Source organism: Fukomys damarensis, unplaced genomic scaffold (assembly GCF_012274545.1).
Source record: "Fukomys damarensis isolate Sample0158 unplaced genomic scaffold, DMR_v1.0_HiC HiC_scaffold_21, whole genome shotgun sequence".
Lineage (NCBI taxonomy): Eukaryota > Metazoa > Chordata > Mammalia > Rodentia > Bathyergidae > Fukomys > Fukomys damarensis.
Window position 1 is genome coordinate 12,134,317 of NW_022900933.1, and position 21,505 is coordinate 12,155,821.

Here is a 21,505-nt window from a genome sequence, read left to right on the forward strand (position 1 = left end):
AGCCAGCTCCCCTTGTCCCGTCATCCAGTATACTCAATATCAGGATCAGCTGGCCAACACTTTCCTTCTTTTCTTCTTCACTTCTGCTCTCCCTCCATCCCCCCTTCTTTCCTTCCTTTTGAGTGAAATCTAAGAATTTACCTTTCCCAGAATTCTTCTTTTCAGGTATATTAACCTGGAGGATGAAGAGGTGTAAGTGTAGTGTTGAGCAGGCAGTGGGTCCAAACCCTCACCTTCAAGGTAATTTATCTTCTGGTCTTAGGTAGTGACCCCTTAGGAAAGGTCTTATTCATCTACTAGACCCAATGTCAGGGGAGGAGGGAGTCAGTAGGTGCATGTAGCTGCTGCCTCTAGATTCAGCCAGCCTCCTGTGGGATATAGTCAGCAGGGCCCATGGCTGGACATCTTTGAGGGTCTCTCACAGCATAAGCCAGGGTCAAGACTTGGACACTAGCCTTTGGGCCAACTCTCACCACTATCTTCCCACCAGCCAGACGCAGAGTGAGGCAGAGCCAGGCCAGCTGTCCACCTATTGGTGCAGACCACCTCCCTGCCAAAGCTCACCTTGGCAGCTTCTGCTCCTGGGGCCCAATTAGACAGCTGCTTCAGGAACAGAGTGCCAGGGGAACCCTTTGAGAAGACTGCAGTGAAGACAAAGGAATATGAGCTTATCACAGCTAGTTTTAAGAAAAGATAGCACTGGAAGTCAGGAAGAGAACAATGATCTGAACCAGTCTTTTTGGGCCTGCATGGGGAAGATTCCATTTAAAACTCATCTTTTCCTTTTCTGGCCCTTTCTTACAACTTGAAAGACCCTCCATTCTTAAGCCCCTGCATACCTAAAACCTAAAGAATTCAACATCTACACTCTGGTTGCTTTTTATCTTTCCTTCCAACGAATGTTAATTGCTCTTCTCTCAAAGTCATCCAAAGGATTTATTTACATCTCCCAGATGCTGAAACAGGAGAGCATTCAGCAGCCCAGGAATGGCGAGCTGATACGAGGTGCAGCCCTGAATTAAGGCCATTGTGTTCTGGGGTGAGTGGTCCAACCTCCAGTTTGGATGACTCTTTCTTTTGCCAAAGACTCCACCCAGTTCAACCTCTTTTTAGGCCATTTTCAATCCCTTACTACTGCTCCATGTTGTTGTCAAAGCCCCAGCTGGAGTCATACAGGTAGGAAGGTGAGGTAAGCGCCTCTCCTACCAAGAACCATGTCCAGGAAGCAGCAACATGTGGAGAGCAGCACCCTCAGGGTCCAGGCCCACCACAAACTGCCTTTGGCCTATCACCAAAATGAAGCAGAACCAGATGCTGCAGCAACCTACCCTCTCCCTCCCTCCTTCAGAATCAGTTTAAAAATGCTTCTTTAAGCACTGATTCTTCTGTGCCCTCCTGGTCTCCTCTGCTGTGCTCTGGCTTCTCTGCTGGCTAGTGTACTTTATTTGAAAAGCTTTCCCCCTAATGTAATTTCATTGCCTCTTTTCCACCAGAAATGCAAAACACTCTCCAAGAACCATGCCATGTGCTCCTGATCTCCAGTGCTGTCCTGAGTGCTTTAGGGACTGGCACTGAACTCTGATCCTTTTCCCCTTTGCCTTCTCAGACTTTCTGGTTTTTTATGGCTTAGCTTCTTCTTGAATATCAGGGTATTATACTGCACACCCTCAATCTTGCATGGAAAACTCTAATCAGTGGTCTCCTTTGGCACTCATGGAGCTTTTCCATGGCTTGCCCCTTTTCTGGCTCTTAGGGTTGGCCCAATGCCAGGTCAGATTTCAGCTCTTAAGGCAGAAAATGTCTTTGCTGTTTTCCAGGTCCTGAGGTCTGGGTCATCTCAATATGGTGATATTAAAGCTAGCTTAGTAAAGCCTGCCACTCCTCACTCCAATCTCTGCAGACTTGCTGCCATAAGCAACAATCTATGAGCTATCAGCCTTACTTTAAGCTCCTAGCTCTGAGTTGGCTCCCCAATTCAGAGGTGGAACCAAAGGCCCCAGACTCAGCTTTGTCAGGTCTAGTATAATGGGGATAATTTACTCTTTCCCTGTGGTTTGAGGTTAAGACTTGATAATATGCAGTACTTTCTTTCTCTGAACTTCATACTTCTTGGCAGACCCCACCCAAAAAAGCCTTCCACATGGTATCTACAAGTATCTACACATACACACACAAAAAAATTCTTTTGGAGATGAGATCTCACCTTGTTGCCAGGCTGGCCTTAAACTCCTGGGGTCAAGCCATCTTCTTGACTCAGCCTCCCAATGGCTGGGGTCCTGCACCTGGCTATTTTGCTTATATTGTACGTATGCTCACCCAGTTCTCTGAAAGTGTGCTGCGAGACAGGTACTCTTTCCCTATTTTATAGAGTTTGAGGCTCTCGGCAGTTGTAGACCTGCCAAAGCCCTTGGCTCCTCAACTTGTTGTGGTGGACACTACAGAGTATCTCAAGAATCAGAGTGAGATCTAGAGTCCTCTCACTGCCAGGAACCAGATGTTAGCATTGAGAGATCATTATTTCTGTTGCCAAAAGCATAGGCAACTTGCCCAAGGCTCACACAGCTACTTCACTGCACTCAAATCAGCTTTATCTTGCTAGTTCAGTGCCATTCCCACCACAGTTCTCTTAGGAAAAGAACTTAGCCATAACTCTTTAAGGTAGGGTCATGGAGAAACTAAATGTTAGCAGACAGTGGCTCAGACATGAAGAGAAAGAGAGTCAGGGCAGGCTCCAAATACTGTCAATAACCAGCCTAGGAATAGTTGAGCAGGGGGATGTTAATTGCTTCATAAAAGCCTATGCCAACCAACAACCACACACTAATCTTTTATTATTTTTTGTGGTACTGGGGATTGAGCCCAGGGCCTTTGTAGAGCTATATCCCCACATCCCTTTTCAAAATTTTGAGACAGGTTCTTACTAAGTCACAAAGTTGCTTTAACTTTGCAATCCTCCTGCCTCAGCTGCCCAGTGCGCTAGGATTACAAGTGTGCTCACTCACCTGTCTCTGATGTACATTTAAGAATGCTGGTTTCAGGCTGTTATACAACTCCCCACCCCCATGGTATTTATGCATTTGAGGTCTGCAGGTACTTCTCTAAACCAGCCCTGTATTTGTATTGACTTCTCCCCCATCCCAGTACCAAGGATTGCACTCAGGACCTTATACATGGCTTGGGGTTCACAAAAGGAGTCATTTCTCACTGTAATTTGAAAGACTGGACGTACTATTTCCTTACAATAAGCTTGGCAGTATCCTTCTGCACAGCCCAAGTAAACCCCACTGTGAACTGAATGGAATAACTCCTGCTAGTCCCTGGCTGTTAGTGCAGGATATCCTGAAGGCTATCTTTGCCTGTAAGTCTCCATCCTGAGAAGCATCTTATTAATTTTGCACTAATAATGACAGCCGTAAAGAGTACAGAAGGTAAGATTTTCTTCTCATCTATACTCATGTTAAAAACACTAGTTCTTTAAAAAAAGTAAAAATCATCTTTAACTGATTTGAATGTCATTTCATTCCACTATGGGTATTTAAAGACCTGTGAGCAGTCTTCCTGGAATATCCCACCTGACAGAACCACATAGCTTGTCAAAGCTGTTATCCTGCTGCTGCGGGCAAGTCCAGGACTCACCCTGGCACATGACTGACTTAGGCCATTGGAGGAGTCTTCCTTTGGAAATATGTTTTCTTGACAAGAGTCTTAGTTGGCAAGAATATTTGGGTAACTGTAGTAGGCTGCTTTACAGACAGGGTATATGAATTTTTTCTCTCTAAAGAACAAAAGTGCAATGTATGCCTGAGGCAGGTCAGGAAAAGCAATTTAAACATCAGAAAAATTTTGTGGGAGTTGTTTTGTCACTTTACTGCAATGCTCCCCTAAATTACATCGATTAAAAGGCATCAGTTTTAGTTCCAAGGTCTCACTCTCCCGGGTCCCTGTAAACCTGGGTGACCAAGTAGATACGACTTCCCTAGCCTACATTTTGTCAGATCTGACCTTTGTCCCAATACTCAGAAGTGACAATGACCATTGTAGAGTTTGTCTTCTAGTCTTCAGCATAACTTTGAGTCAAGTTTCCAATTGGGCAAGAATTAAAACAAGAAACAAAAAAGGTGGAAGGGTGTCAAAGCAAGCAAGTCTTCCCTGGAAGAGAAGAGGAAGACGGGAGAGTGAATAATAGGTTTATTTGCGTATACACAAGAGAAGAGTTAACGTCGCTGGTTGAGAAGAGATTGGGCTATGAGGAGGTAAGGCTTCAGCAGAGGAAGGCACCTTGACAGACGAGACTCTTGGCTTATTAAATCAAGCACAGCTGCAAACTTCATTTGGCCCAAGCCAACAACTCATTTACCTATTATGTTCAGGAAATATTTACAAAACCAGGTGGGAAATAAAGGGGAAAAGAAACAGTTTTTAGTATCTGGACCTGCCACTTAAAACTTTTATGTACAGGATGCAGAAGAAAACACGAGGCACTTCCAAATTGTTCTTAATCTAACCAGTGCCATTTATCTTGCTAGTAAAAATACCTACCATGGAAGAACCTGGGGATTAAATAAAACCCCAAGTTGGGGCCTCAATTCTACAGTAGTTTAGGCAAAGGGACCCTGGAAGAGGTCAGGTTTCCAGGATCATGCGCGCACGCGCACACACGCACACACACACACACACACACACACACACACACCTTTGAAGTGAGGACAGAGAGGCTGCAGAAGCAACCATTTCCCAGCCTATCCCAGGGAGCATCCTTTCTAAAAGTGATCTTTTTTTGGCTTCTAAGTTAATCAAAATGAACTCTGACTTCTCTTTTGAGTACTCAAATGAGATAAACACTTTTACAATGAAAGACTAAGTTTTCCACCTAGAACTGTAACTACCACTAGCTAGTTCCCAAGGAAATGGAATGCTACTTCTTTACACTCCAAGAAGATATGTGGATTGTCTTTAGAGAAGTCAAAAGACACTACCTGCTGATTAGATGAACATAAAACAAAATAACAACATAAGGACTGGGTATGCTAAGAAGGGGAAGAGAAACACACACTGAGTGGTTGTATCTTTTTTGTATATAAAGGATTACAAAATTCCAATTTAATACATTTTGGAAAGCAAATGTAAAATAACTTGGGCTTATAAAACCAGAATTTACAATTATCTGTGAATAAAGACAGATCATAGAACCATTTTAATTATAAATCCAAAGCAAGTCTAATGTTGGTTACAGAATCATCATTCCACTCCCCCAGTAAGTCCAGGTGTTTTACTGTACACATCCCACTCTACTCACACTCTTTCATGCCTTCTAAAACAGTGCTCTTGCACCTAGGCCCATCACACATATACTAGGCACGTCCTCCTTTCCACAAAGCTCGGCAGCTCCTCTTGGCTTACAACAACTCCTGTTCTTTTATAAAGCTCCTAGTTGCCTAGCACCTTTGCACTCAAGAAAAGTATATTGTTTTCTCTCTTCACCACTATTCTGGATTTCTTGATGTTTGTGCCAATAAGACATCTGACCATTCTTATTAGGTCTTCCTGTCTTATACAACCCTTCATTGATAACTGAGTGACTGTAACCACCACCATCACAAAGCTGAAAATCTTTTTTGGCCTTTTCCCCCTCAAACATTACCTACTTCAAAAGAACTGAACTTCTTTTGGGAGCCAGGAGTTAAACCAAAGACTCCTCTTCCCACACTCTCTGTCTCTTACTCAATAGGAATCTGTCACTTTAAGAGATGCCTACTGCTCTGCAAAGTTCAATTAGAATACCACAGCCTCTGTCAACTGCAAGCCTGAGGGAAGACTCTAGTCCCACCAATTCTGCCCAATGGTTTGGGGTTGAATTAAAAGAATATAATACCACATTCTGGTCTTTACTACACTTCTTCATTAACACACCTCTAACACCCACTTTAGTAGTCTGGACACAAAGCTCTGCAGAGCTGTCTTACCCCCCTTCTTTAGTAGGCCTAGTCACCATCAGTCAGAGCCAAGGAAGCACCTGACCTTTTGAGTGTGTCTTTGAAACTAGCACCTAACTGGTTAAAGCATGTTATTCATGACTAGTCATAATTTGACATATTACAACACTGCTCAACTTGCAAACAATGAAATTCATCAGCCATCTATATGCTCTTGAATCTGAAGTGCTGCTTGCCAGCATTGAAAATGCTTCACTTTTAGTATCTCCGTATTATATGCTCAATGAAGAAGTGTTAGACAAAACATGGCAGGTTTAAGAAAGGGACCATGATTTCCTCTCCAGCTGAGCCAAAGGCTGAAGGCTTGTTTATATTCTCGAGATATAAACCTACAACTTAATGGCTGCACAATCTGATCTATCATGCACTCCTCCTTAAGACCTGAACAGCTACAACATGCGAACAGGGTAAGATGTCAAAAACTACAGACTCACAGGTCCTTGCTGATAGACAACAAAAAGAAAAGTCTCATGAGACAGTGAGCTCGCAGTGCCAGTGTGCGTGCACACACACACGCACACACACACACACACACACACACACGCACGCATGCACACGAGAACAAGTCTAAGGTCTCAGCAATAACTTTCAGAGACCCTTGCACAGGGGCACTATGCTCTTGTCTCACCAGAAAGGAGTTACTTGGACCTTTCCTCATTCCAAACACAGCACAGGCCAATGGCCAGCTGGACATTCAGACCCAAGGTTGAATATTGAATAGAAGGGAGCAGCAGCAGACACAAAATTTCAGGCCCTGGTTTTATGTGCCTTTAATACTTTTTTCCTTTCTGCTGTGTTCACGAAACAAGAATATTTTTTGAAGGCTACTTTTTGTAGCTTTTTGTTTTCCCTTTGTATTTATCATGTTTTTAATTTCTTCTCTGAGGAGCAATTCTCTGAATCTGTGTCATCCAACTCAACTCGGTGCCTTTTGAGACCACTGTGGCCATGAACAGCTCTGCTGCTGTCTGTGGCTGAGGTGTCAGTGGGGTCCTCTCTCGTTCCAGCATTGGGGGTTTCACAGGTCATTTCAGACCCACAACAATCTTTGTGTAAGACAGCCCCTGTCAGGGGCAAGTTATCATGGTCAGCGTCTGAGTGTCCTGGGGAAGAGCAGGCTACTGCCTCCAGCTCCCCTAAGTTCTGCCCATTGTTATGGGAGTGAAGGGGCCGGGGGTGTAAGCGTCCATTGTTATGGTTGGCACAGATGGTTTCTAGGCTCCTCTCCTCGCTGTCATCAGACTGGGTCCTAGAACAGTTGCCAGATCCAGTGCCGAGAGTGGAGCCAGATGCCTTGGGGACAGGGGGAGAGGGTGGCTCTTCAGCCCGGCTGCTCAGGACCTTGCCCAGGGCCTTTCCATTGAGCTTCTTTGTTTCAAAAGAGTGTTCTACAGAGCCACCATTGTTAGTGTCCTGGGAGGTGCCCTCTGGTGCCTCTGCCCGAGGGTGGCTGCTATGCTCGTGGCCTGAGCCACTGCTGGGATTTCTAGTGGATGTCCCTTCTTTACACGCATCTTTGCTGCAGCCTTCCGGAGGCAGGTCTTGATTCCTCTGGGCCAAGGCTGTGTTCAGAGAGGCTTCCTTACTAGAAGAAGGGGCAGGGTTGTCCTTGTGGCTGGTTCCTGCTCTCCCTTCATCCGCCTCCCCTGCCACTAGGGAGGCCTCTCCATCTTTGTTATTTGAGTAGGAGATGTAGGAGTAACGGAGCCACTTATAAGCTTTATAAATCTTTCGCTCAACTGATTCTATGTCCGAGGTTGGTGATGCCCGGCTTGGCTGAATCTCCAGGGCAGAAGTGCTCCGCTCAGGGGAGGAGGCCGGGGAGGAGGAAAGGTCGTCCACTTTGATCTGTGGGTAGTCGCAGTTGTCCTCACCAATGTAGGTGCTGGTGGGCTTGGTGGGTGCACCGGGCCTCTCCTCCCGAAGTGTCTTCTGCCTCCTCCGTGCAGCATTCCGCTGCCTAGTGGAAGTGCGGCGCTCATTTAGCTCCTCCTCATCTTCAGAGCTGCTGGAGCTGCTGGAGCTGCTGGACTCATCCTCAGGGCTAGGTGAGCGAGGCCGGGGGAAGAGGTCTGTGTCCAGCTCGACTTCACAGGCGTTCTCCTCTGAATCTGACTCATTGGACAGGGCTAGGAGGCGTTTGTCCTGGTAACGCCGAAGAGCTGAGAGGCGCTGCTGCCGAGAGGCTGCGTCCTCACAGGTGGGCGCTGGTGGGGTGGGTGCCACTGCAGGTGTGGCGGTAACACGCAGGGGCCCCAGGTGGAAGGCGCTGTCGGCCTCATCCACCGTGGGGGGTGGGGAGCGGGGTAGAGAAGCTGAGGATTCCGAATCAGTGTAGCCCGAGCGCTCGCTGACCCCCGCGTGCAGCTGGAGGATGGTGCTCTCGCTGAGGTCACTGTCCGAGTCTGAGCTCCAGCCCTCGATCTCTCGGCGGACCAGGGAGTCAAAGAATGCCATCATCCGGGGGTCCTCCTGGACAGACTGATTGGCGTAGTCATGGGACAGGCCACTCCCACTGTTGAGCACTAGGCTGATGTACTCTTCATGGGTGTAAAGGCAGCGGGAATCATCCTCAATGCAGCCATCGAGGTCTCCGGTACATCCTGGCTGTTTGTATGGGCTCCAGATCTGCACAGATGAAGAGAAAAACAACCAGAACTGACTGGAAAGGATGCTATAGCTGGTGGTGATAAAGAACACCAGGCAGGGTTTCCCCAGGCCCTCCCCATCATAACCAACTTTATATTTTCTAGCTGATAGTGGGAGCAGTAGGGCTGTACTGCCAGCACTCAGCCTGAGGAGGGAGAATCACAAATTCCAGCTTAGCCTGGGCTACATAGCAAGACCCTGTCTAAAAAACAAAAACAAAAAACTTTACCAGACTTATCAGGTGAGTTGCGGTTGCATATGAAAATAGGTTTCCAGAGTAAGGGGAAAAACATAGGAATAATCTCATGTCAAGAGACCTAGGTCACGTCTCTAGGTCCAAGATAATCACACCTTATCTTTCCCACAATCTTCTCCCCTTCAGTTTCCTCTGTTAGTACCTTGTAAATTACAATCTTAGTCTCAGAGGATGGAGGATGCCTCTTTGAAGGTTGCCAGTGTGCTGAAAACTTTCAGAAGGTGGACACTGTGCCCAGAGAGGTCCCACTTGTCTTAAGTAAAAACAGCCAGCAGGGAGTCCTCTTGTGACATTATTTCAGCCTATATCTAGAGCTCCACTTCTCTCCAACTGCAACATGTCTGTTTTTAGGGAACTGCTTACTGGAACTTGATAAGAATAGCCAACTGCCTACACTGCAGTTCCCTCTTGGACATGCAGACACCAGTTACCCAGGAAACTGGGTTCTTTAAAACAGGGAGCTGCTGGCTTGCTCCCCAACTCTTTTCCTAGCTGCAGGAACAGGTAAGACACACTCCTCTTAGAGGGGTGATGTAGTCCTATCCTCTAACACTCCTGTACTCGCTGGTCAGTCACCTGGTTAGTAGCAAAAAGGTGGCATAACTAGGATTCCAACTGAGGTCCATCTGATTCAAAGGCCCAACTTTATAGGTTCGATAAGTTATGCAAAAATCAAGTTCATGGTAATTAAGCTGTCACTGCAACAGAGAATGATTAGTTCCACCTGACTGCCAGACTGGTCCACAGAGAAGTTCAGTTGCCTCAGCATGAAGCCATGACAACTCAATAAAATTCCAGGCGATTTTCTTGCCTGACAGGCTGGTATCTATCTTTAGATGGCATCCAACCCAGGGAACAGTGGCTCCTCATTCCTCATCCTCCAAGACAAAAGTTTTGTTTTCACAAAGATATCAGGACAAATTCACCTCCTCGTGGGAAAACTTTGCTGAGGCTCATTCCTGTTATGAGTTACATGGCAATTTCTGGGAGATTCCATGTTCAAAGGGGGCTGAAGAAACCTTGCAGAGTTGCTTCTCCCCACCAGTTCCCAATTCAGATTCATTCTTCCTTCAGTTTTTTTCCCTGGCCACAACTCCTTGGGTGTTTTCTCCTCTCTAGCTTTATAATCTCACCCAGGAGTTTTTGGTTTTTTTTTGGTACTGGGGATTGAACTCTAGTCCTTGTGCTTGCGAGGCAGGCGCCAAACCACTGAGCTAAATCCCCAACCCCTCACCCTGGAGTTTTAAAACAATGTTTCTCAAACTCTGAAGTGTTCAAGAATCACCAGAAGAATAACTACAATGTTGACTCCAAATCCTTACTTTTCCGAAACTCTGGGAAAGTCATAGATAAGTGCCAGGACTATGCTTTTGGGGAAGGGGGAAGTACTGAGGATTGAACCCAGGGCCTCACTCCCACTAGGCTACCCCCCAAGGCCTTTATAAAAATTTTACATTTTAAGATAAGGTCTTGTAATGTGGCTTGGTTTGGCCTCCATTATGATACTCCTGCCTCAGGCTCTGAAGAGGCTGAGATTACAGGTGCGAGGTTACAGGCTGAGGACCATGTGTGTGCTATTTCTCTACCCTGGGTAAGGCTCTGCTCCCTCCTCTCACAGGGAATTTGATGGATCTCATCCATTCGTGAAATCCAGTGCACTCCCAGGCAGCAAGGGACTGCCTCAAGGAAGCGACAGTACAGAGCTGCAGAAGGAGGCAGGAACCTTTGACATGGTGATGTCCTATGGTCCTGAGCAAATGATTTCATCCCTGAAAATCTGTTTCTCGTCCGCAAAAATGAGAACTATGAAATGACATCACTTAATCCACAAGTACCAGCTTTCTTTTTCTTTTGGTAAATGAATACAGTAACCAGAGAGCTTTAGATCCACTCTCAAGAGATATGTGAACATCAAAAATACTAAGTCTCTATTATCTTGGTCATCATCTTTAAAACATCAGTTTCAAACATTTGTGAAATTGTTTATTTGTGAATTGAATTGTTTATTTCTTTACTCCAAAAGTTATCAAAGGAACAGGAAGAACGACGACAAAAAAAAAAAAAAAATTTTTTTTTTCCTAGCCAGGGGCAGCAGCACACACCTATAATCCCAGAGGCTGAGGCAGGAGGACTGCAAGTTTGAGTTCTGCCTGGGCAATTTAGGAAGACCCTGTCTCAAAATAAAAAATAAAAATAGGTCTGGGGAAATAGCTCAGTGGTAGAGCACTAGTGGGTTCTGTCTCCAGTATCACGAAAACACAACACAACAAAACAAAAACAACTTCCTGCTACCCACTAAATGTGGTTAGGTTTGCCTCCTGGGGTAAGGTTCTGAGAAAAAGGAGAGAGTCAACAGCTTTTTCTCTAAGCCTAGTAAAGAGTTTAGTACAAGGGCTGCTGAAGAAAAGGATGAAGTTTATTTAATTCTTATTCAAATATCACCCAAAAGGAAGGAAACTGTGTCAAGTGTTTGTACTACCAAGTGACCAGGACACACATGCTTGATGTAGCAGTTCTAAGTCCTCTTTGCTCTTTGCACTGTTACACCAAATTTAGTTTGTTCATATACCAAGTAAACATGCATAAGTAAGATACGAAACTGATACTGAAGGGCATGCTACACTCTCTAATGTGGCTTCCAAGACCCTCTGGGCTGGCCCAGCCTACCTTCCTAGCCTTATATCCTAATCCTTCTCTTTTCTGGTCTTCCTTTCTTTGGCCCAACATGATCATTTTCTCAACAGGTTCTCCACTGTTTCTGAACATTTTATTCATAATCACAATGCCTTCCTGGTACATAGTAAGCGTTGATTAAACCCTTGGGGATCCAATGAAATAAATATCCATTTTCTCTACCTGGAATGTTCTTCTCACCTTCTGTCCTTCCTTGTTGTGAAGTCTTTCCATTCATCCAAATTGAGCTCAAATATTAACCTATACTATAATTACCCCAAGTGAGAAAAATCTCTCCCTTCTTCATGGTTATTTATATCCCTTATGTACGCACTTCATCTCTCAATGTCTTTATTTCTTTTCTGTTCTACTGGGTCATCAATTCATAGGGAGAACTGTACCATCTTTCTTTATCCTCATTTCCCCACAAATAGCACACAGTAGATGTATAACAAATAATGGGGCAAATAAACGAATACTGCACTTTTAGGGGGAAAATGCCAGGATCTGCCTCATGTTTAACTATAACACAAACTCTTTTTGTTAAATGTGGGCACCTATAAGACCTGTTGTAGGTGTTAACACAGATTCTTCTCCAGGCTAAAAAGGTGGTAATGAAGATTAAGGACAAGAAAAAGATAGAATGGAGTGTAAAAAACAGGTCTTCAGCTGGACCACAACATAGTACTGTCGATGTTCTTTGAACCACTGACCTTCTCAGAAGCAGCAATCAGCAAAGTGACATTTATTAAAATAGAAATTGTCAGACATAGGTAATTCCCCAGTCACTCGTGGGTTGCAAGTCCTCACTTTATAGGTGGTAGACAGTCTAGGGTGCCAAGACTAAATGGCCTTTCAGGATGATACAGGCACAAGCTCGGGCAGGAATCCCAATAGACAAGACGAGGCCGGCACTGCACTTAGACTCATCCATCTCCTTTCCAGTCCTCCTGCAGGGCTTTTGGGTAATTCCAGATAGGGTCTTGCTGTGCTGCCAAGGGTGGCCTCAAACTCATGACCCCCCTGTATCACAGTTATGCGCCACTATGCCTGGTACCTGTAATGCTTTTAATGCTGCATAATTCCCAAATAGACAGTGAATGGGGAAGATACCTGTGAGACAGCGAAGCTGGGAACTCCAAAGCTTTTTGCTTTCCCTCTCACTATGGTCATCTGTGCATAAGATTTAAGTTTCAAATGGCTAAACATGCCTGCCGGTTCCTATGGGAACCCAGAGCAATAAGCTCCAGAGAGCTGTCTGGATAACCTCACAGAGAAAATATTTTCTTCTCTTTCTTAAGAACTTGGCTAGTTTCCAACATATGATCTTTAGGATAAGGACTTCAGTTGACGAAACAGTAATTGAGGAGACTCAGCACAGAAGCATCCCAGAATGCACAGCCAAAAAGGAATTTCTCTTCTAAAGGAGATGCCCAAGCAGAGAGCTCTCTGAGAAAGAGAACATCAGGGGCCTAGAGAGGATATGTTACAGTGCCAACCCATTAGTCATAGGCCAGAGGAGAGAAAGCAATGGAAAGAACAGGGCCATCTCAATGACTGCCCAAGCGAAGGACCACTAAGATGATCAAAGCAGGGTGCCCATTGCTGTTGCATTAGCATGGTGAATGTGGTGGCACATAGGACCGGGTTCTATCTTAGCTTTACTCTTAATAAACTGTGTGACCTCAAGCAGATAATTTGTAATTTAAATTTCATCACCTGTAAAAAGAAAAGTTGGTAAAAAAATTCCTGAAGTCCCATTCTGTCCCTCTGGGGAAACAAGTGCAGCCATGAAAGTTAGCCCTGATCTCTAGGACTAAACAGCTTAAACAGAGAAGTTGGACTAAGACAAATAAAAATATTTACCCATGGACTGTTATATCCCCCTTTTTTTGAAATGGGGTGGGGGGGTCCTCACTATGTTTCCCAGGTTAGACTCAAGCCTGAGCAACTGAGGTTTTGGGTGTGCACTACCAACTCTGGCATCATTATTTTATTTCCTTCTTTTTTGTGTGTGGTGCTGGGGATTGAAACCAGGGATGCTGTGTCACTAAGTTACAGCCCCAATCTTTTTCATTCTGGGACAGGGTCTCACTAAGTTGCCTCAGACTTGCTGTCCTCTCTCCTCAGCCTTCCAAAAAGCTGGAATTACAGTTGTAGGCCACCATACTGAGCTTCAATAATTTATACCTGATAGCTATTTCCTATTATCAAATACACCTTCATTTAACTTTGGATAGGTAAAAACAAAAGAAAAGAATAATTACTAAGTCATCACAAAGCAGCTTTTATTTTTTCTCTGAAACTTCTCTCAGGTTACTTTCCTTCTGAATCTTATATCATTCTAAGAAAAAAATTGAGGAATTAACTTTTTGAGGGGATATCATTCATCCTTGCTTAAAAGTCAAGTTATTACAAGTTCTTTACAAATTCATCATTTTTCCTGTAACAGGTTTCTTATATGTGGATAAAGGGTTACAAGCACCTGGAGTGAGTGATGGGCCATGAACTATCCCTGTGTGGATACCAGCCAGGTAGGGTTCCCCTCTGTTGCAGCTATAAAACTATTCCTTGGCTGAGATAAGTTTATTCAAGTGATACGCAACTGGTATATTTAGTATTCACATCCAAGTAGTTTCAATCACATCTACATGCAGTAGTTTTTTTGTTTTTTTTTTTTTTTTTTTAAGCTATGGTTCTGAAAAATCATATTAACAATTAGTGTCAAGTGGATATGGTGGGACAGTGTATACTAAAGGGCTACCTCCAGATGAGGTTTAGAAAGCAGAAGTCATCATATTCAACATGAAAGGCCACTGGAAATTTGATAGCATGCAAAGTAGTTATCTAGAACCCACCATCTGTTTGTTTCACAGCCTAGTGATTTTTTGCCAGGCATGGCGGTGTATATACCTATAATCCCAGCACTCGGGAGGCTGAGGCAGGAAGATCGCTGTGAGTTCAAGACCAGCCTGGGCTATACAGTGAATTCCAGGTCAGTCTCAACTATATAGTGAGACCCTATCTCAAAATACAAAAGCAAACAAACAACAAACAAACAAACAAAAAACAAAACAAAAGCAGACTAGTGATTTTTGTTTTCTGAAGTGATTAGTTTTTAAATAATTAGAGTTACAGGGCTACTGGAAAGTAACATGACTTTAGACCAACAGCCCTGAGAGATTCAGATATCTTAAGGTCTCCAGCTGAGACCTGTATGGCCTCTATCATAAAAATAGCCACGTTCGAGAGTTACCTATATGCACAATGAAAGGGGTATTTTAAAGAATATATATAAGCATCTACATAACTATGTAAGCATACACATATAAGATATAGAAATGTATTCATGTATATATGTAGTTCTATTTATAACAATGGAAAGAAAGGCCATCTAGACTTTTCTGTGGAATTATGTAACATATAAAGGTACAAACAGCATTTCTAATGAAAAGAGACACATGTAAAACATATAAACTTAATAAATATATTAAAAATAGTCCCAAAAGAACCAAGAATTCTTCAATTAAAAATAGTTGTGAGGCCGAGGATTTAGCTCAGTGGTGCTACTGCCTGCCTTGCAAGCACAAGGTCCTGCGTTTGATCCCTGGTACCAAAAAAAAAAGTTCTGGATCAGGGATATAGGGCCAAAAAACAAAAAACCAAAAGCCAAAAGCCAAAAGCCAAAAAAGAAAAAAAAAAAAAAAAAAAAAAAGAATAGTTCTGAAGTTTAAATCATTTTCTAATAACAACTTCCCAATATTTTTTTAATATGTCAAAATCATTCAAAAATTTAACAGACCTAAGTGTGTTCAGATATGAGGTCTTATATACATTGTTCCAGTTTCTTCTTATGGTGAATTGTAATAATTTCTCTAAAGGACAGAATAGGAAGGTGCCTCACCTTGATAATCTTTTCTACACCAGAGGAGCAGATCATGTAGGTGTGGGGATTAAATCGGACTTGGTTAACAATAGATCGATGCCCTTTCAGCACCATGAAGGCTCCATTGACCACCCTGCCAATGCCACCTGGGAATAGAGAAGAACACAGAAATTGGATGAAAGTAAACAGATAATGGCAGATATACAGCTCTTAACAGGAGCTGAAAATTTTTTAAACTATACCGACAGCAGAATGCTTAATTTTACATAGAAAGTTGCTATGGAAAGGATGAAATGCCTCAGCATATGGCTTCCTAAGAGCCTTTATTTAGTTTATAAGCTCTGCACATGCCCACCCACTGCAATTCCATTGTCCATGATACCAAAGCCACTTCAAATATTTCTCAGCTTTTTGATCTTCAAGTTAGAATCCAAATATTACCTTAGAAAAAAGGGTGATTGACAATGATGCAAATGCACAAAAGACATCTCTGATCCACTTGCCCCAAATGATGGAGACAGAAAAACAAGCAAACCCACCTAACAAAAAACAACCCATTAGGAAAATAATGGAGAGAGTCATTTTTCTCCCCTGAGAGCAGGGAAAACTAAAGGTAAAGAAAAGAGATTTGAATCACTTCTATAATAAGCAGGGCCCAAATATTAAGAATTTAAATTAGAGAGCCTTAAAAACACTATGTATGAGGTCGGGCATGGTGGCGCACGCCTGTCCCAGCACTCGGGAGGCTGGGGCAGGAGGATTGCTGTGAATTCGAGACCAGCCTGGGCTACATAGTGAGTTCCAGGTCAGTCTCAACTATGTAGTGAGACAATGCCTCAAAAAACCAAAAATAAATAAATACATACATAATACATACATACATTATGTGGACTAAAAGTCAACAGGCTTTTAGATAGTTGTATTTTAAGGACCATCCTGTAGCCCTTTTACTTCAGTGAATGACAAAAAGTACCATGGGCCTGGAACTTAAAATACAGACCAAAGATGTCATCACTTATGAACTTGGGATAAACTCTGAGCTTTAACTCCACTGGTAATGATGTCATATCCATCCATAACCTATATATCCAAGTTCTGAACCAGGATGCTTCCCGGTAGCTGAGTACACATAAGGCCAACTATGCCCTTGGCCAACAGCAAATGTGATGCATCCAGATACAAACAAAGGTGTATGATTTATGTAATCAATGAATAGCTTCTCAGTCCTTACCAAGAGCATGGCACCATGAGGGCACAAACTATCACTGGGTACAGTTTCTGCTCCACATGCATCCAGCCCACTCACACTCCACTTTTTTCAAACATTCATTCCAAACTTTTCTTGATGTTTGTGTCTAAAGGAAAAATGACTAGAATAATAACTCTTCCCTAAAATAATCTTGTTCTAGCATTGTCTTCTGGTTTTGGTCTCCTGACACAACTCCTTTTCTGCCTCATGCAAGAGATCCCCCTCTATTACAATGGACATATTAAAAAAAAAAAAAGCAAAAGATTTGATGGCAAAAGATTTCAGACTATACTGTTTTGTGTCATTTGCCTAAATGTTTTCCCAAATGTAATGTTTTTCCTTCCTTTTTTTCAGATAGGGTTTCACTATGTACGTATGGTCTTGAACATACTATGTAGCCCAGACTCACTTCAAACTCACTCCTCCTTCCCCAGGCTGGGATTATAGGCATACCATCATGCTCAGCTTTCCATTTGCTATTTAAATTTATTAATACTTGAATTATCCAGGATGATAATACATTTAAAGCTACTGATATCTCAGTCCAATAGCTTCAAGTTTGCTAATAAATCACTAAGAAAAAAAACAGGAGGACATAGGAGGAGTTTTTTGTGTAATGGGGATCTAACTCAGGAAGGCGCGGTGCCACTGAGCGAAATCCCTGGCCCAGGAGTGGAGGGTTTTTAATGGAGAAAAGGGATCAGGAAAGGTTAAACAATGAGCTAGGTTACCATGGGGTGGGGTGTAGGGCCCTTCACAGTCTGAGCATACTGTTCCTGGGATGACATGGGGGAGGAGACAACTTGGGCGTAGTTAAAGTAAAACTAAAGAGAACTAGTAAAAAGAGATCCATAGGAATCTAAGGAATCTAAAATAGTTATCTAAATACAGGGATCACAAGAACCCAAAGGAGCTCTGTTATTCTATTTCTTTTCGAGATCAGGTTGATTTGACAAGATTTTCTGCTTATGGTTCTCTGAAATCTACTTTTCTCACATCCGAATCCTACCACTACCTCTGCAACAGGGTGTTGACCAGCAAAGAAACTTTGGGTTACTACAGACCTCTTGTTTAATTCTACTGCTTCCAAATAAAGGAATTAAGTGACTCAGAATTTAAGTGATTTATCCAAAGTTATACAGCTAGTAAAAACAGCAGAGGCAGGATTTGATCCTAATATGTTTTCCACTATATCAACTGCCTTTAGGAGATAAAAGGGTTTGAACAGGACTGGAATTAGAGGCTTGTAATGATATCTAAATCTGTCTGGTATTAGCAAATGGGTTAGTTTTCTTTGAAATCCTAAATTAAAAGGGGAGAAAAGATTCTATTCAATGGTATCCTGAGCTCTAGAATATCATCATGGGATATTTCATCATTTTGCTGAACATCCTATGAGAGTAGAGCTGGGTCTGTCTTATTTCCTCTTGCTCTTACAGCCTGTGTTATCAGACCTAAAGTGACATGGAGGCACAGTAAATACTTAGTAAATGGAGAAAGCAGTTTCAGAGTAACACCAAAGGGAGACAAATAGATGGTCTCACATCTTTAAGAATCAGCTGTACAGAACTAAAGTTTATTGACCAAACCAATCTTTCTGTCAAAGATTATAGGGAGGACAATTATACTTTCAGATCTAAAAGAGTAAATGAAGGGTATCGATGTCTGAAAATTCAGACTATGGAAAAACCTTTTTTTTTTTTCCATGAACTATAACCCCATCTGATTTTTCTTCTTGGCAGCTACTTCCCCCCGACTCTTGAGAGTATCACTATGTCCCCCAGGCTGCTCTTGAACATGAGCTCAAGTGATCTTTCTGCCTCAGCCTTCCAAGTAGTTGGAATTACAGGTGTGCACCACTGTGCCTAGCTTTGGCAATAATTTTAATATGAGGGCTTTTTTTATTCCTTCTTCCCACCCAAACTGGTACCACTGGTACTAGAAAGCGTGAAAAAGAAGACAAAGTCAATAGACAAAAGAGTAGTGGTGAAAACAGATACAGAAAGAATTATTGCTCCAAGTGTTTAAGGTTAACTGTTATGACTTGTATCTACATGTCTCCCCAGGCTTCATGCACTCACAGGTGGGGCTTTTGGAGGTGGCTGAATCTAGAGTGTATGAATACAGACTAAGGATGTGATAACTGGATTCGTCCACTGATTGGCTTAGCCTTGTTCTGGGTGTGGGTAACAGGAAGCCCCACCTTGGATGTGGGGAGCACCCATCAATAGGCTTGCAGCCTGTGTAGTGAAAGAAGGAGAAAAGGGGAGAGAAGTTAGGACCTTCATGCTTAGCCTACTGTCCTCATGAGGCTGTGGGGTGGGGAGAATGGGGACAGGGACACTTGTGGGACAGCATTTTATAGAGAAGGCTCTAGATTCTGAGCAAGGTGTATTCTCTGAGTTGCTCAGATCCTGGGGTCCTTTAAGGTAGTGAGTTACTGATGCTAGAATTTTATGAGAGAGCTGACTCTCTTTTCTGGTGTCTTGTAACAGACTACCTAAGGCGATTTATAGCTGTTCTACATCTCTAGCATCCCTTATGGGAATTTTATATATAAAGGGATAGAAAGAAGACAGCTGCTGCTGCTGTTGCCATCTGCTGCGCCATGGGCTGTTTCTCCTCTACTATGCCACACTGCCTTGGAGCCAGCCAACTATAGACTGAAACCTCTACAAACTGAGCCAAATAAACCTTTCCTCCTTTAATTTGTTGGTGTCGGTATTATGACCTAGTAACAAGAAAGGAACGAAGACAGTAACCTAGATTATATGCACATAATCACAGCAATGAATGGGCCTTAAGAGGTTCTCTATGGTATCTTTCCTGATTCCTGGGTTTCAAATGATTGAACTCAGCTTCTACTGTACATTTTAGGCACAATGATTTAACAAGAATACACTTTTACTAGCTTTGGAAAACCAGATAGTTTCTACTTTAATCTGAAATGGCTAAAGTCAAGATGCTAGTCAGGAAGAATCTGTGGTCTTTTTTTCTTCCACTACCTCACCAGACCACTAGTAAAACAGCAGGGTCAAACTGAAAAGAGGGAATATTGTTTGTTTATTCATTTGCTTGTTTTTCCTCTTGAATGCTGAGATTATAGGTCTGCATTATTACGCTTGGCAGGAATATTTTTTCCAAGAATGATCATAAGTTACATAATCTCTTTTCAATGTTCTTTCTAAGTCTGTGAATCAAGGCCCCAGCCATGACATAATCACTATGAATGAGTACCAAAGAATATAGTAGCACATCCTCATTCTTGAGCTGCTATTTGTTTATATAGTTCTACATAACAGTCATTTCTTAGGGCCATCTGCTCTGGCTGGAGTAGCCAAATAGATGGTACTCCTTTCTTTGAAGGTTTTGTTCAAAAGTCAAAGCCAAAGTTCCCAGGTAGCCATCTTTCCTTGGTTTCAAAAGGATACAAGAGAGGTAGAACACAGGTTGTTCCTTTCCCCACCAAGACAGGAAGCTAAGCACGAAGATCCTAATGTATCTTATTTTCTTTACTTATTCTCCTTCTTTTACTACATTAGGCCAAGGACTGGGTTTTTTCCTCATACTTTTAAGGATCAGAAAACACTCTCATTTCTGGCCAACTTCTTTCTTACCAATGTAATTTGCTCCAAGAATAGCCATGCTTTCAATATGAAAGCTAAAAGCAATGTAGTCAGGATTTCTTTTTGTGGTACTGGGGATTGAACTCGGGTCCTTGTGCTTGCAAGGCATGCGCTGGAACCACTGAGCTAAATCCCCAGCCCCTAGTCAGGATTTCTTGATGCCTGGGTCTAATAGCAACTTATCGATCATGCTGGAAAGTAGTCCTCAGTGACACTCGAAACTACAGAATAGAACACTTAATCCCAAATACAACCTGGACTGGGGATTTGGCTCAGTGATTCCGCCGTCTGACTCGAAAACCCAAGGGTCCAAGTTCGATTCCCAGTACAAAAAACCCCAAAAACCAAATACAACCTGGACAAAACATTATTATTGGTTTTCTTGTTAGAGTATTTTAATATTTTCCCCTTCTTAGTAACCCATTAATTAATAGCTAGAACAAAAAGCTTTGTGAGGGGCTGGGGGTTTAGCTCAGTGGTGCTGCTGTATACCTTACAAGTGCAAGGATCTAAGTTTGATCCCGGGTATCCCCCCCCTAAAAAAACCTTTGTGAGAACTGAAGAAAATATTGAGTAGCATTGAGATTGTGGGGAGCAAATATGAAAGCAACAGTGGAGGATAGAGCAACTGATTAGAAGTAGCTGCTGAAAGACAAAAAAATTAAGATAGCAGATAAAATTTACATTTCCAATCAAGAGCACTGGCCCTCAGCAGAGGCAAATAACCTCAATTTTCCAAGATTTAAAGGCTGACACAGTGAAGACAGTAATAAAGTCGGGCATATAAGAAGGACTTCACAAGTGATTGCTAAATAGAAATTAGTGAAGAACTACTGCTAGGCATGCTATATATATAAATCTCCATACTCAGGTAAAAAAGATATACGGGTGGGGATTTAGCTCAGTGGCAATGCACTTGCCTGGCAGGCACAAGGTCCAAAGTTCAATCCCCAGTACCAAAAAAAAAAAAAATACAAGATATGATACAGAGAATTTTTCCTATAACAACTTGATCTGGTAGATAGGTGGCAATGCACTTGCCTGGCAAGCACAAGGTCCAAAGTTCAATCCCCAGTACCAAAAAAAAAAAAATACAAGATATGATACAGAGAATTTTTCCTATAACAACTTGATCTGGTAGATCTACATTGAGTTATCATTCGCAATGTTGCA

The 21,505-nt window shown here is 42.8% G+C and overlaps 1 protein-coding gene across 3 annotated transcripts in view; it reads right to left on the reverse strand.

Moving 5' to 3' along the window:
• Positions 1 to 5,391: 5,391 nt before the first annotated feature.
• The window catches only part of Dcaf5 (DDB1 and CUL4 associated factor 5), a 121,001-nt gene continuing 104,887 nt past the window's right edge, over positions 5,392 to 21,505 (reverse strand). For all 3 annotated transcript variants that reach the window (XM_010645353.3, XM_010645352.1, XM_010645354.2), the window contains exons 8-9: positions 15,476 to 15,603; positions 5,392 to 8,621 (exon numbers count right to left, since the gene is read on the reverse strand). In XM_010645353.3, the coding sequence (XP_010643655.1) occupies positions 6,855 to 8,621; positions 15,476 to 15,603 (1,895 nt within the window). In that variant the 3' untranslated portion in view covers positions 5,392 to 6,854. The remainder of the gene's footprint in view (positions 8,622 to 15,475; positions 15,604 to 21,505) is intronic.